The following is a 14,965-nucleotide window of genomic DNA, read 5'->3' as shown; positions in this document are numbered from 1 at the left end:
GGTTATTACGGCTGGAACGTATGGTTAGGTAGCTCAAGCTCATTGCTTCTCATGGCTTTCGAGTCTAGGAAATTCATTTTTTTTTCGTAGAATTGGCAAGTGTCATATGAGTAAGGGGTTGAATGATGGTGTTGTTTGTGCCAGTAATTTGTACAGAGTAATCTCTGATTCTTCGTACTCATTTGATACGTCAGGCGAACTACTAAGAGAGGTATATCTAGAAGCCCATTTCCAGCAATAAGCCAGAATCGCGAAGCGAAATGCCACCACAGGTGGGTTGGCGTAGTGTCAGGTTATAGTGACAGTGCGATTGAACTGCGCTTAAACCTCCTCCTCAAGAGGGACCTCCTCCTCGTACTCCTCCTCCTCCTCGTCAACACCAGCATCCTGGTATTGCTGGTACTCGGAGACGAGATCGTTCATGTTGGACTCAGCCTCAGTGAACTCCATCTCGTCCATACCCTCACCAGTGTACCAATGCAAGAAAGCCTTGCGACGGAACATGGCAGTGAACTGCTCACCGACACGCTTGAAGAGCTCCTGGATGGCGGTAGAGTTACCGACAAAGGTGGAAGACATCTTGAGGCCGCGGGGAGGAATGGAGCAAAGGGCGGTCTGGACGTTGTTGGGAATCCACTCGACGAAGTAGGACGAGTTCTTGTTCTGAACGTTGCGCATCTGGTCCTCAACATCCTTCATGGCGACCTTACCACGGCTGGGAACGACAAAGTTAGCATTTGCTTATATTCTAGGGTCATCGTCGTGTGGCACTTACAAGATGGCAGAGCAGGTCAGGTAACGACCGTTGCGGAAGTCAGAGGCAGCCATCATGTTCTTGGGGTCGAACATCTGCTGGGTGAGCTCGGGAACGCTGACGGCGCGGAAGGAGTGGGCGCCACGGCTGGTCAGGGGAGCGAAGCCGACCATGAAGAAGTGGAGACGGGGGAAAGGAACCATGTTGACGGCGAGCTTACGCAAGTCAGAGTTCAGCTGACCGGGGAAACGCAGGCAGGTGGTGACACCGGACATGACGGCGGAAACGAGGTGGTTCAAGTCGCCGTAGGAGGGGTTGGAGAGCTTGAGAGTACGCATGCAGATGTCGTAGAGAGCCTCGTTGTCAATGCAGAAGGTCTCGTCGGAGTTCTCGACCAGCTGGTGGACGGAGAGGGTGGCGTTGTAAGGCTCGACAACGGTGTCGGAAACCTTGGGAGAGGGAACGACGGAGAAGGTAGCCATCATGCGGTCGGGGAACTCCTCACGGATCTTGGAGATCAGGAGGGTACCCATACCGGCACCGGTACCACCACCAAGGGAGTGGGTGATCTGGAAGCCCTGGAGGCAGTCGCAGCCCTCAGCCTCGCGACGGACGACATCGAGAACCTGGTCGACGAGCTCAGCTCCCTCAGTGTAGTGACCCTTGGCCCAGTTGTTGCCGGCACCGGACTGGCCAAAGACGAAGTTGTCGGGGCGGAAAAGCTGGCCAAAGGGACCGGCACGGACGGCGTCCATGGTACCGGGCTCCAAGTCGACGAGGACGGCGCGAGGAACGTACTTGTTGCCGGAGGCCTGGTTGGGTGAGAAGGTCAGCATTCGTCAATAGGATTGCCTGCACACTGGGGGACTAGGGTAACAAACTTCGTTGAAGTAGACGCTCATGCGCTCGAGCTGAAGCTCGGAAGTGCCGTTGTACCTGTGGTATGATTAGCTGCTGGGTCCATGAGGATGCCGCACTGGAGGACAAGTGACATACACGCCATTGCTGTCGAGACCGTGCTCGCCAGAGATGTTCTGCCTGTACCAAGGTCAGTTCGAGATCGTGTCAAATGTCGAAATCGCCGCGTCGTTGGCGGTTGGCTACGCACCAGAAGGCAGCACCAATCTGGTTACCCTGTTCAAAGAAGTTAGCCCCGCACTCTGGCTTGTTGGGTTGAGATCAGGAGATACTTACGCACTGGCCGGTCTGAAGGTGAACCTATTGCGAGAAAACAATCAATGGTCAGCGGAATGTTTCCCATGACAGAAGCGTTGGAGATGCAAGTCGGGCCATGTTTGGCGAGCATGGCTTGGGTGGGAATATCGGCGGGGTACGCTCAGGGGCTACCCCGAAATAGTGGCCATTCCGACGCGTCGCAGAATTGTTGTTGATGGGAGAGAGCGACTTACAATCTCACGCATTTTGAATGATGGAAAGCTCTGAAGCTAAGTTGGCCGGCGATGTACGATGAAGAAGACGAAGAGAGTGCTCGAGAGCTAGGCGAAGCTTCAAGGCGAAAGGGTTGTTGTGGAGGATTGGGCGAGGTAAGGTGTGGTTAGGTAGGGGAGGAGGTTGTTGATTTTTGTTTGCGGGTGGATGTGATTTTGTTCACCGCCACGGCTCGGTGGACGCCCAGAAGACAGGCCAGCGACAGGCCAGCGACAGGCCAGAGGGAAGGGGTGCAGCTCGCTTGTTTACTGTGTGGTGCTAGTTGGGCCCGTGCACGACCCCGATTGGGGAAAGACCAGTGCAAGGCACCCGCCTACCACCACCCAAGTCTCCCCAAGTGGCCGTCCTAGTGGCCCCCAGTGCCCCCCCAGTGTCTCCCCCCAAAGACCAATTGGAAGTGGGGTTGAATGAGTTGAGGTGACAGCAGATTGGCAGACAGCGCGACCACAGCAAGTACGTACCTTCAGGTCCCCTGTATTTCGTCTCCTCTGTTCTTTCCGATCCGAGACCCGGGGTGACCGACTATCTGCTGAGGGATCCAAACATCCAACGACACGTCCAGATAAGGTGCCTACCATCTCCATCAGAAACCCGGGAAACCAAGGCATGAACTGTAGGTAATGGTGCTGAGCTTCGGGAAGCCACGGACTCTCTAACAATCGGGGCAGGTGCGGCACCAGGCAGCCCTACCAAAAGCCAACGTCAAACACAGAGCCTACGTACCGATATGAATGGCATTACATAAATTGCTCGGCACTGATCCCCAAGCACTGACCGAAAATGCTAAATTGCCAGTGGAGCTCAACATTTGCAAGGGGGGCTCCATCACTGCCAAATGAGCTAACGGTGTGCCTGAGAGCTATCAAACGCAGATCGACTTCATAAAGTTCACAAAGTGCACCCATCACTGAAAGAATAGGTGACTGACGATCGAGGCATCATATTTTGCGGAACAATGGTAGCTACGTAGACTATCATGGCCACGACATATTCCCTTAATGAGCCTTGACAACACCAGCCGCATCGGCCTGAGCTGCAATTCTCTTCTTATAGGCCTGAACGTCGCCTGGGAACTTCTCAACAGTGCCTCCATCACACACCCAGAGAGAGGTGCACACTGTCTGCAACATGGTGACGTCGTGAGAAACCATCAGAACGCCACCCTGGAACTCTTGCAAGGCCGTAGCGAGCGCGTCCATCGCCTCGATATCGAGATGGTTAGAAGGCTCGTCAAGAACCAAGATGTGCGGGTTGGTCAAGGCAAGGCAAGCAAACGCCACACGCGACTTTTGACCTCCGGAAAGAACCGCCATCTTCTGCAGACCTGTCGTGCCCGTGATGCCAAAGGCACCCAGTTGTCTGCGGTACTCTTCGTCCGTCCGGCCAGGGTACTCCTTGGACATGAAGCCAACCGCACTCATCGTCAAATCCAGAGCATCGACGTGATGCTGGGCAAAGAAGCCGACGCGCAGACGGGGGTTTTGCGAAATGATACCCGAAGTGGCCGACAGCTTTCCGATCAACAACTTGAGAATAGTTGTCTTACCCGCACCGTTGGGTCCGACGATACCGATACGAGAGTCTAGCTGCACGTCGAGATCCACGTTGCGCAGCAAGATGTTCTCCTTCGTGTAACCAAATGTCACGCCTGTCATCTGGATGATAGGAGGCGACATCTTCTCGACATCAGGGAACTTGAACTGCACGCTGTACTCTGTCTCGGGCGGCTCGAGTACTGGCATCTTCTCGAGTTTCTTGATACGTGACTGGGCTTCGGAAGACTTGGCCGCGTTGTAGCGGAACTTGTCGATGAAGGCCTGAAGATGGGCTCTTTGGGCCATTTGGTTCTCGTATTCTCTCTTCGCAGTCTTCTTGCGTTCCTCGCGAGTAGCGTAGAAGGATTCGAAGTTGGCACCGCGGTAGTAGTCGAGACGCTGCGAGTGTTGGTGAATGATATCTGTCGCAATCTCATTGAGGAAAGCTCTGTCGTGAGAAACCACGAGAACCGTGCTGGGATATCCTTGGAGGTAGTTGGCAAGGAAAGCAATAGAGGGGACGTCCAACATGTTGGACGGTTCGTCGAGAAGCAGCAGGTCAGGTTCGCAGAACAAGGCTCTGGCCAACGCCAGACGCATACGCCAACCACCTGAGAAGGTCTTGGTGGCATTCTGTTGCTTTTCGGCAGAGAAACCGAGACCAGCCAAAATACTTGCGGCTCTTGACTCGGCCTTGTCGGACTCCATCTCGGCAAGCTTGCCCTGGATGTCACCGAGCCTGCCGTCTTGAGCTTCTCTTTCCTTGTCAAGTCTGGCGGCATCGGCCGAAGTATCGGCCATGCCCGCACGTTGGGTCTCGATCTCTGCCAGCTTCTGAGTAATTTCCTACAAGGTTGTCAGCATGATGGCACTTTTCAGAGATAATTATAACTGCGTATCACTTACAGTCTGCTCCTTGAGAAGAACCTTGCGCCACACGTCGGCATCAAGAACAGCTTGGATCGCAGGGGTGTCGTCACCAGTAAGCTACGCAAATATCAGTATACAACAGAGTTGAGAGTGGCCGAAGTTCACTCTTACCTCCTGTTCGACGTGGAGAATGGTAATGTGAGGCGGAATTGGCAGCTCTCTGCGAGACAGAGCACGAAGAAGCGTAGATTTACCAACACCGTTGTGTCCAACAAGACCGTACCTGTGACCATAAGAAAGGGTCAAGTCCGTATCGGTCACGATACGCAGGCCACCAATGGAGACATCGATGTTGTCCAACTTGATATCCTTGGTCTTGTTCGCGCCAGAACCACCCATCTGGAGAGGGTTGACAGCCATGTAGAATTCCTCGTATGATTGAGTAGACTCAGGCTCGTCGAGCAATCTGGAAGCCTCGTACTCAACCGTCTTGAAGGTCTTCTTCTGCTGCTTGGCTGCAATCTTGCGCTCGGCCTTTTCCAGCTTCTTTCGATCAACCTTTGATTCGACCTTGCGAGCGTTTGCAGACTCAAGATCGACAGCTCCCGTTGACACGGCCAGAGTGGAAGACATGTTCCGCTGAGAGCTGACTTGGAAAGTCTCATCAAGGCGCCTGACGGCCAAAGGGCCGCTTCGCAATCCTCCATTCGACTCGGTGTACTTCTCAACCCATTTCTCAACGAGTTTCTCAATCTTCTCCTGGAGCTTAGCGTCAGGCTTTCCAGAGGCAGAGAGCAATAACTCGGTGACGGTAGCGGCTGCCTCGGCGAGAGGTGAGACGCCAGACTGCTCTTCCTCGTCCGAGTAGATGGTCGATGCGTGAGTCAAGTATCCGACCGAGTACTCGGAGAGCACCGGGTCGATGTTCGGCAAGACGGTTCTAATCTCCGCATCCATCGTTGCTACTCAAAAAGTTGTAAGTTCGTGGTGGCGGTGGTGGTAGAAATTTGCTTCAACGAATCTGTCAGCGATGCAAAGCTGTTGGCTCTGCGACAGTCGACTTGACGTGAGACAAATGAGATAGCAGCAAGCCCAGAATACTGTCACTTTGCTAGGCTATTGCAACTGCCTTATGACGACTTCACTTGTGATCTAGATGCGATATTCACGACAGGCCTCAAAATGTGGACCTTGAATCAAGTGCCCTGCCCGGGCTCGGATGTCTAAATCGGAATAAAGCTCGGCCCGGGAAGACGTCTTCTAAGGCTGCTTATGTCACCTTAGCAGCGTCCAGTGACTCCAGGCTAATGTCTCAGCATTTGGACCAATGAAATGTATTGCAACAACACTACGGCACTGTCAATAAGGCAGGTGCAAAGAGGAAGTGAACTCCACCTGCATTCACCAAATGCTGGTTGCTCTTTAATTCAGAAGGAGGCAATCAGATGGCACGATCTAAAACTTCTCTCCGTCAAATTTTCCCGGAAGAACGATATTTCAGCGTCCTTCAAAGACCGACTCAGACTTGTTGTTGTCTCTCTTTTAAAGTCCCGACAGCATGGATAACATCGCCGATTGACCTGACACCGTGGAGTCGGCTGAGACAAACGGGCAAAACGGCAATTCTTGATGCTCCATCCGTAGCTGTAGACGGAATGCTCTATCGAAATACGTCTTTATTGCCACCGCCGTCACCGACATTACATTGCCGAAAATGGATGAAACCCAAAGTCTCAATTTGACATTGGCCAGCTGAAAAGCATCACAGAGTCTAGTCTAACCAACAGCAGCGAATGGGGAGCCGCGGATCACTGAGCATCGAGCTGGGTACCCTTGGCCATCGACGCGACTTGCGGAGATGGACGAACAGCGTGTAATGTTTCGCGCAGCTGCATGTAATCGCGTCAGCCGTAGGACGCACGCGACGACCTGCAGAGGATCGTCTATTCATTTGTCGCATGGCAACCAATCAGTCTCTGACACTAGGAGAGGGAAAAAAAAAGAGCCATCAACATGCGAAAGTTTTGAATGTCGTTGGGAGACTTAGCCCTGCTCACGCCATACTACGTCCGCCATGCGCTGGAGATCCGTCCGGGGATCCCAGTTGCAGGTTAAAGTTATTCCGATGTTCGATGCTCATTGCACAATCTGTGCAAACTCTCACTAGGGTGGACACGCGAAGACGAAATGGGACATCATCGCCGCAATCAGTGTCTTGGATGGAAATGAACCATGGAGATTCAAAGGGAAAAAACAAACGTTAAAATGAACGAAAACGAGATGGCGGCGGCGGCAACACAGCGACAACAGCAGCAGCAGCAGCACAACAACAACAGCAACAACAAGAGCGAAAACCTTTTGACCTCGTAGACTGCGACAGTGGACATGGCCTCGAACCGGACACAATTCCGCGTCATCCTATCCAGTCACGGTTCGGTCATTGTCTCCTCTCCATGGCCGAAAGCGGACCCAACACCAACCGAAGTTCAATGTGGGATTCAGTTCCCTAGTTCCGTCACACGTTGGACGCTGCAGTCAAGTGGGAATATCTGCTCACGGTCAAGGCTGGACTTGCTCCTTCAAAACCTTTGCCCTACCAATACGACCACATATTGGCTCCTGTTCCCGCCCAGAGTCGCATGCGAGACAGATCGGGCAACCACAGAGCTTTGCTTTAGGGGTCCCCGGGACAAAACCTTGATTCCGATGATACTGGCGCGCAGTTCGTTCCCACATCTACCACCCTCTCTGGAATCTGTCCTACCTTGATTGTTTTCTGGACTGGGGTACTCGTACTGGCGAGATGACAGACCAGGATCTATCTGACTTCTGCCCCTACCAACTGGCAACGGAACAGTGATGAGATTGACAGTGAGGGTTACGATGGCACGCGAATCACACTGAAATTCAAACTTCGTTCAACGGTGATCCTCCGAGTTGGGAAAGGCCATATCCAATTGACTTTGGCTACTCGACTCCCTGCGGCGTTTCTCTGGGGCGGAGCTAAATCAAGAACACGCGCCTTTTTTGATATTGGAGGCTCTTTGCCAGGCTTCCCTGCTCAGACTCCAAGTATGGATCAAGCATCCACCTCTGTCCCACTTTGACGACTCTGCATCTGCCTATCGAGATTTCGTCATTGGAGAGTCTGTCGGCAACAGAACCTGTGCCTTTTTTCTGGTTCGACGGCACCGCCGCACCGGAGAGTCGGAACGGCAGCGCCAAGGGGGTCGGGTCCCATCATAGAGAACGTTTCCCGTCTGGTTTACGGGAGGGGAAAGAGTGCGGGCAGAACGATCTTCACAAGCTCACATCCAGTCAATGGGAAGCGTGTAGCTCCTCTGGCGAATCCTTCGGATGATGCAGAGAACTAACTACATGCACGATATTCAATGGCAGGTTTTTTCTGACTTGTCGTGCAGGAATCTTGCAGGACCTGCAGAACACATTCATCAGCTGGCCGTCTAGCTGCATAGCGTTCCCTGGGAGTGGCATAAGGACAGGTTCCGACGCAGGCTTACACTATTTTACTATGGAGTCTGCATAGGCGACCACCGGGACGTCGGCAGACCGGACCACAACTTGGCCTTGTCGCATTGCCCTCGAGCTCCCCTCCTTCCGAGTCTCCATACCGATTCCCACGTCCTCGTACCGAACCCCGCGGACCAAGAGAGGCTTTGATGGTTTCAAGTTTCACGCGGTTAAATTGACTAGCAGGGCAACAGTCTGTGTGGATTTGTGAGGTGTGCGCTGGTCCTGGACCTCTGGTCGAAACCCCGAGCGCTATCGAACGTCCTCTCATAACCTACCAACCTCCTTCATTGGTCGATGTTCGATGCACACGTTGCATGGGCTAGCTTCCCAAGTCGCGACTCTGCCTGGCATCTGGATGGATTGAGATCCCAACTGGTTCGAGGATCCTGGTCTGCGGCTTATTCTGCACCATGCTTTTCTTTCTTTTTCTTTTTCTGTCTTTCTCAGATGAAAAAAAATCTTGCAGGTGAGATGGAACTCATCGGTCCATCGGAAGCTGCTCACCCCATCATAAGTTCTCAACTTATAACCCTACTTGGTATCTCTCCGGGCCTGGGCGTCAACCAAGCGACGGAGTAAACCCTCGAAGCAATGTCTTGGCAGCTCCTGCTGGTCAATTGGCTTACGGACTTAGTTGGCCGGCCGTGTGTTGTGCATGGAGGAGCTACCTGCCTGAACCTCGATTCTTGTTCGATGAACCGAGGGACAAAAAATACACTCGATATTACCCTCCTTGCCTCGCTTCTCTCTCTCTCTTCTTGAGCCTTGCATGGATGCGCAACACGAAGAATCAGGTCATCTGGAACACTATGGTAACCTCATTGGGCGGCGCCAATGTATCTGGCACCAGACGGCTTCGCTTCGTGTTTCTTTCATTGCCGGCTCTAGTTGGAACGGCCGCAAAGGTCGGCGATACGGTAGCTTCGTTATTCTCGAAAGCTCAAAGCCGGATCACGCACTACCGGACATTTGCTAGAGCTTCGTTCGGTCCAGCTTAGGGCGCGGCGAGAAGGGTCCTTTCTCTACTCTAGCCTTGGACCCTTGACTACTCCAAATTTTAACAATCGCTTGTGACGATGAGGTGTTCAAGCCCTCAGTCAAACGTTGAGGGAGAGAAAGACGAATTTGGATCATTTGTGTCACCTCGAAACGCTCAAGAGCTTCTCGCAACGGCAGCAGATGGGATTGGCCAAGGCTTTGTCAGATCGTTCCTCCCACCCCCCGGTTCCCGAATCCCACGATAACAGGGGTCCCGTGGAGCGAGCTTTCCCGAATACATCTTCTTTGTGCCATGCCGGATTTGCAGATGCAAATGGCGGGCCACATATCGTAATTCGGCTCTGGTTTCTCTTTCCTTCTCCCCTTCTTCCGACTTTTGCTGAAGCTTAGAGGTTGGGCAGAAAGCTTTTACGCTAAAGCATCAAATGCCAAGTACGCCCTGCCCGCTAGAGCAAGCGGTTGCCTCGAATATGGATGTGTGCGTTTGGCTGACGAATGGACAGCGTGAGGCGTTCGGGTTTGCGGTATGACGGGATGGGCGAAACTTGGAAAGTTTGCTACTAGCCAGGCGGAACTAGGAGTTTTCCCGCAGTTTTCTTCATTTTCTCTGTACGGACTTACGGTACTCGAGAAGAAAACATGGCAGTAGTGCGGGTGAGTACCGACACGAGGTCGCCGCAAATGTGCGTGCTCGCTACTCAGTGCTTCACAAACCAGCCGCCGCAATTTTCTTCTTCGCACTTGTCTTCCATTTTGCAGATGATGGCTGGCGGGGAGCACGAGTCGCTATTGAGGCTCGGCTGGTGGACACCGTGGGCTGGCGGAGAGAGAGAGGGACGTCGGAATCGGAGAGAGCCTCACAGGAGATCGTCGTCTTGACCTTGTCTCGCCAGACCCTCTCTTTCCCCCTCCCCAGCTGGATTGCCAATGGCATGAGCGGGGGTGAAGGACGCATGACGGATATTCGTGTATCCCAAACCACAGTTCGAAAGGCGACATGCTGATTGGACGGGTAGCCTTGAACGAAAGAGTGGTTCGTTCCCCCAAAGGAGCAGAAACATCTTCATCTCCATCTAAGGTAGGTATTGAGTCGGTGGGGGTGAGGCTGGAGTGATGTTTGATCTGGTGTGGAGAGGGGTGACTGAGCCTCTCACCCCAATCTACTACGTACGGAGTAGGTACTCGCCCACTGTTGATAACCACCGAGCTTCTTTCCCAGTCTTCAAGCATTTTCGTACCTCTGCGAACGATGGAGAGATGGAAGGAGCGGGGTATGAAATGGAACGTCTGGGCAAGCTAAACTCTTCTGACGTTGGCAAGGACCAGGGCATCAAGACCAATAGGTAATCCATCTCGGTCTGTCTCAAGGACATGGCATGCGCATGTTGAAACGACGTGTCCTGCGGTATCACCTAACAACAGCCAGGCAATGATGTTTGTGACGGGCCTTGCGTCGTGGATCACACAGCATGGGGGGAGGACCCCTTCCATTCTGTTATCTGTAAGACTGTACCTGCCGGCGAGGATCGATCTCAACGTTGTGTCTCGTGGTGTGTGGTGTGAGGTGGTTGTGTGAGATGATGGTGTGTGCCGGTTCGGGTAGGATGTTTACTTGTTTTGCTTTTTTTTGTGTGTTGTTGTTTTGGTTTGTTGTCGTTGTCAATGGCTGTCAAGCAACCGCAACTCAAAACACAGGCCGGCAGGTGGCCCACCAGCCGCGGGCCCTTGCTCGTGGATACTGGATACTGCGTAGGTTCCTCTCTCGAGTCTTACCACCCATGTCACCTCGTCACCGCAGGCGGGGTGGATGGTTCAACTGGTGGTCAAGACTCAGGTCCCATCCCATCACAACATCAGACCGGCGGCCAGCCAGCTGGGTCGGCGGCCTGTCTGTCTCTGGGGCATCGTTTCTTCTTTAATCTGTGTTGTCTCGCTCAACCACGCGGCTTTTGCTGGCGGTCGCAGCACAAGATCTTGGGATAACAAGCAACATGCTGCACGCGCCGTGCGTGTGTGCGTGTACCTACGCATGTGTACTAGGGTCTTACAGAGATCGCCAGTGGGAGCATCGATACCACGAAACCGAGATACATTGCCCCCCGTGGCCTAGGTAATCAGATGGAATAACGAGAGAGAGGGCGGTGAAAAAAGAAAGGAAGAGCAAAAGAGGCCCCGGCTTGTTGATGCATCGGACCAGCTGAAAGAAGATACCGGGAGGCGGGGAACAGGACGAGAGCCACTTCCTCCGTGCGTAGTGCCGAACTTTATGGGCTCTGTGGCTGTCGGATGGAGTTGCATCGTCTGGTCTTTTCTTTGGAGACCTGTTTTGGTGGCCTGGCTGATCTCCAACACCGATGCTTCAGCTCCATCCCCCGCACACCGTACCACGAAACCCCATTCTTTCCGGTACATGTAGTTTTGCTTGCTCCTCTTCCCATGGTCGTCTACTGATGCCCGGTAGCTTACGGATCGCCGTTGGCGAGTGAGAAGAGGCAGAGGAGTACGAAGTAGGTTGATGGCGCCATGTTGGTGATGGTGGTGGAGGTGAAGACGACGGTTGCAGAAGAAAAAGCTGCTAAAAATCGAGCCGGTCTCTGCGAGATCAAAGGGTCTTCCTTGGTCGACTTGATAGGAAACGGTTCGCGGTAAGAAAGACTTGGGATGCCGGTGTTTACAAGTCTCCTATCACTTGCTTCAAGGTCCCTCCTCCACCCCATGGCCTGAGGCCTGTGTACGCCTGCGGGCAAGGAACAGACCATATGGACGGTCTTGCGCGCCTGCTAGGTAGATAGGCAAGGACTCCTCTGCTTGTGTAACAGGAATAGAGGATATGGTCGTGGTCGTACCGTACCTTTTTCCGTTGAAACCTTTTCCAAGGTGTAGCGGTCCAAGATGGCATTGTATGTCTTGAGATGAGGCAAGTCAACGGCAGATGGCGGCATGCTGGTGCCCATGGGCTGAATGGACGACGGCCAACGACAGTAACACGAGGCAAGGGCAAACTTGGCGACGTCAGTAGGCATTGAATCTCGAGATGAGAGACAGAAACAGGCAGAGTTGCTGCAGGTGTCAGAAGTGAAGCGAGCGTGGCTTGACGCCGTGCAAACGTGGTCGGCAACACGAGCTGAGGATTCATAGGTTATGCTGTGCGCGGTACAATGTCCACAGAGGCAACAAAACATAAAGTGTAGACGGGATGTCGCCGCCATGCGGTTTTGATGGTTTGGGCGTAAATGTATCTGTACTCTGTAGGTGTTCCCAACGGGTTCACAGACGGGCTCCATCAGTGCCATCCGCTAGCAATGGTAGGCTGCCGCTGGACGAGCCTGAATTAAAAAGATGGCGAGTAACAGCAAGCAAGCGAGTGCTGCGGCGCTTCCGGAGATCGATACGCCTGGGTTTCTCTCCGAGAGTGAGGGGGCGCTTCTCAGCTCAGGCATGGCCCCTGCAAAAGATAGTCTTCCGTCAGCTCTTTGAAAGCGCCGGGAGTTGTTGTGGGCTGCTGCTTGTTGTTGTCTGCGTCGCGCGGCGGCCCCCTTCGGATACACGTACCATCTGCTCCATGGCCATCGGCAAGCAACCACGCGAGAATTAGGCAGGGTCAGGGAGGTGGTTTTGGAAGCAAAGGTGGTTCAAGTGAGACCAGGTTCATGTTGGCAACTTGGCAAGGCGAGAGACTAAAGAGTCCTAGACACGGACAAGCGTTCCGACTTCAACGGACGTGTGGTGAGAAGGGCCACGAGGCGGCCTGTGACCTTTTTTCCTGTCATTACAGGCCCGGCCGAGAACACCAGAGGTTGGTATTTGAGGAGGAAAGCGTACCGTATCGGTAGGCAGTCTTCGGGTGCGAGACGGGGGGTTTGGTGCTGACTGGATTGTGCCAAGGAGATGAGATAGCAGGTCTCAGCCGATCTTGCGCTAGGACAGGTGGTGTTCTTTCGGTGTTTCTTCTTTCCACGCACCCACGGCAGCCCGGATTTCCCAAGCCTACGTTTACGTTGGCTCGGTTGGTTTCTGGAATAGCCTCTTTGTGAAGTGGCAGGGGGGCTGGCACCGGTGGGCTGGTGGCAGTGGCGAGAGTACAGTACTCTGTGAGCACTGAGCAGTGTAGCATCGGTTCGGATGAGAGCTGGCCTGTTTTGGGTTGTTTGAAAAGGAGGGGCGGCCATGGAAGCAACAAAGAAGCATTGAGGCTTGAATGGAGGCTGGACTCGAGTCAAGAGTGTTGCAGAGCGGGTTCGTTGAGCATTCTAGATAGTACTGCTTTGGGCACAGTGTTCTGTATGTGTACGGATACTTTGATTGCATGTGTATCTGGTATCTGGAGTAGAGAAGACGGGAGAGGAGGATGAGAAGCGGAATAGAAGTGGAACATGGCGGCTGGTTGGCGCTGCCTCACCATGCTAGAAGTTGCGTAGCGGGCGAGGAAGGAGGAATAGACGAGACGAGGACAAAGACAAGCAGCGGTCCGTTGCAGGAAGGATTCCGTCGGGCAGTTGTAGGTAACTCTCTGCTTGTGACTAACAAGGCGTGGGATGGGAAGCAGTTTGCTCTTGTGCTCAGTCGTGTTGGCTGTTGCGGTGTGTTATCGACAGGTTGAGTGTGTTATTGCCCAGGTCAGCCAGCATGCCCGGGCAGGTTGTGACAAAAAGGAAAGAGAGTCGTAGACCTCCAAGTTAGTCATTGCATCTGTACTGCATTGTGTAAGGAGTAAGTAGTACGGAGTACGTCTGCGCCTGTTCTTTGTAGAAAGTGTACTGCGTGTGTAGGGAACAACAGGAGGCGTTGATTAATGGTTGAATTAATTGTCGTATTGTGTATAACATTGATGGCAGATGGATATTGAGGTACATGAACCAACTGCTGGATAAGGCATGGACGGCAAGTACCTGGTAGCTGAGGTGCATTACTGCGTACTATACGGAGTAGGAAAGCAAGGCATGGCCCAATGGACGGTGCAGGACATCACAGGCAGGTCCCCTGGGTGCTTGGCGCGGGCTTGCAGGTCCGTCATTTTACCGGGGCAGCGACTGGCTCGGAGCGTTCAGCAGTCATCTCCTGCTGCTCCACGCGTCCACGGCTACTGGAAGAGAGGCGCCAGCGAGGGCCACTCCTGGCACTTAGCGATGGCCCACCCGCCGTCCCAGGTACCTTATGCACCTGCAAACATGGATAGTGCCCTGAGAGTGGACACCCGCCTGCCTTGAATCCTTACCCTCACTGCGCAGCAAGGCACCTTGCAAAGTACCTCGAGGCACTGGGCTGCGAACAGTTAGCAGCTGCCTGCGCATATCTTGCCTAGTGGTGGCTCTTGCGCCAGAGGTACCTTTCCCAGCGTGTACTTCCATCTCTCGAAGTACTGGGGGGAGTACGTACATAAGGTACATGGCAGCAGGTACGTTAGCGCAGGTATTGGCCCGCTTGCCATTCCCCATTCCCCCAATGCTCCACTTGCTCTCATTCTCCCATCTTGCTCTCTTTTCTGTGTGTCTGTGCATGCGTATCTGCCATTTCCTGCCCGCTTTTGTTTATGAAAAGGATACAGGAAAGAGAAAAAAAAATAACAAGAAAAATTGACAGAGAGGAGGAAAAAGAAAGGGAGTCAAGCAAGGGAAAGAGTAGTAAACAACACAGAAGACAAACCACAACTACAGCAACGCTCTCAACCGAACACACTGAACCACAGATACAATAACAACTTCAAACGGATTGCGAATACAGACAGGCACAAGCAAAAGACAAGACTTACTCTGTCACTGTATCTTCTCCCCTCCTCGGCTGCCCTGCCCCCCCCCCCCCCTCCCACTTGTCCTGGCAAGCCTTG

At 53.3% G+C, this 14,965-nt stretch overlaps 5 protein-coding genes across 5 annotated transcripts; 2 read left to right on the top strand and 3 right to left on the bottom strand.

The window, feature by feature from the left end:
* Positions 1 to 321: 321 nt before the first annotated feature.
* Positions 322 to 2,175, bottom strand: CTAM01_04890 (beta-tubulin; the record flags this gene model as incomplete). The annotated part of the gene is made up of 7 exons (XM_060520920.1): positions 322 to 715; positions 776 to 1,566; positions 1,636 to 1,690; positions 1,751 to 1,792; positions 1,863 to 1,888; positions 1,949 to 1,972; positions 2,164 to 2,175. 7 exons carry the CDS (start codon positions 2,173 to 2,175, stop codon positions 322 to 324), a joined length of 1,344 nt encoding a protein of 447 aa, XP_060384289.1.
* A 1,023-nt stretch (positions 2,176 to 3,198) lies between these two features.
* Positions 3,199 to 5,565, bottom strand: CTAM01_04889 (ABC transporter; the record flags this gene model as incomplete). The annotated part of the gene is made up of 3 exons (XM_060520919.1): positions 3,199 to 4,584; positions 4,645 to 4,725; positions 4,780 to 5,565. The coding sequence occupies 3 exons, from the start codon at positions 5,563 to 5,565 to the stop codon at positions 3,199 to 3,201; spliced, it is 2,253 nt and encodes a 750-aa protein (XP_060384288.1).
* A 1,428-nt stretch (positions 5,566 to 6,993) lies between these two features.
* CTAM01_04888 (uncharacterized protein) lies at positions 6,994 to 7,377 on the top strand (the record flags this gene model as incomplete). Its single annotated transcript, XM_060520918.1, has 1 exon — positions 6,994 to 7,377. The coding sequence occupies one exon, from the start codon at positions 6,994 to 6,996 to the stop codon at positions 7,375 to 7,377; it is 384 nt and encodes a 127-aa protein (XP_060384287.1).
* A 4,226-nt stretch (positions 7,378 to 11,603) lies between these two features.
* Positions 11,604 to 12,083, bottom strand: CTAM01_04887 (uncharacterized protein; the record flags this gene model as incomplete). Its single annotated transcript, XM_060520917.1, has 2 exons — positions 11,604 to 11,918; positions 11,988 to 12,083. 2 exons carry the CDS (start codon positions 12,081 to 12,083, stop codon positions 11,604 to 11,606), a joined length of 411 nt encoding a protein of 136 aa, XP_060384286.1.
* Positions 12,084 to 14,526: 2,443 nt separating this feature from the next.
* CTAM01_04886 (uncharacterized protein) lies at positions 14,527 to 14,718 on the top strand (the record flags this gene model as incomplete). The annotated part of the gene is made up of 1 exon (XM_060520916.1): positions 14,527 to 14,718. The coding sequence occupies one exon, from the start codon at positions 14,527 to 14,529 to the stop codon at positions 14,716 to 14,718; it is 192 nt and encodes a 63-aa protein (XP_060384285.1).
* Between the last annotated feature and the right edge of the window lie 247 nt (positions 14,719 to 14,965).

The sequence above is a fragment of the Colletotrichum tamarilloi genome (assembly GCF_030869305.1).
Source record: "Colletotrichum tamarilloi strain Tom-12 chromosome Unknown Scaffold_12.1, whole genome shotgun sequence".
NCBI lineage: Eukaryota > Fungi > Ascomycota > Sordariomycetes > Glomerellales > Glomerellaceae > Colletotrichum > Colletotrichum tamarilloi.
This window is presented reverse-complemented; position numbering and strand designations above follow the sequence as displayed.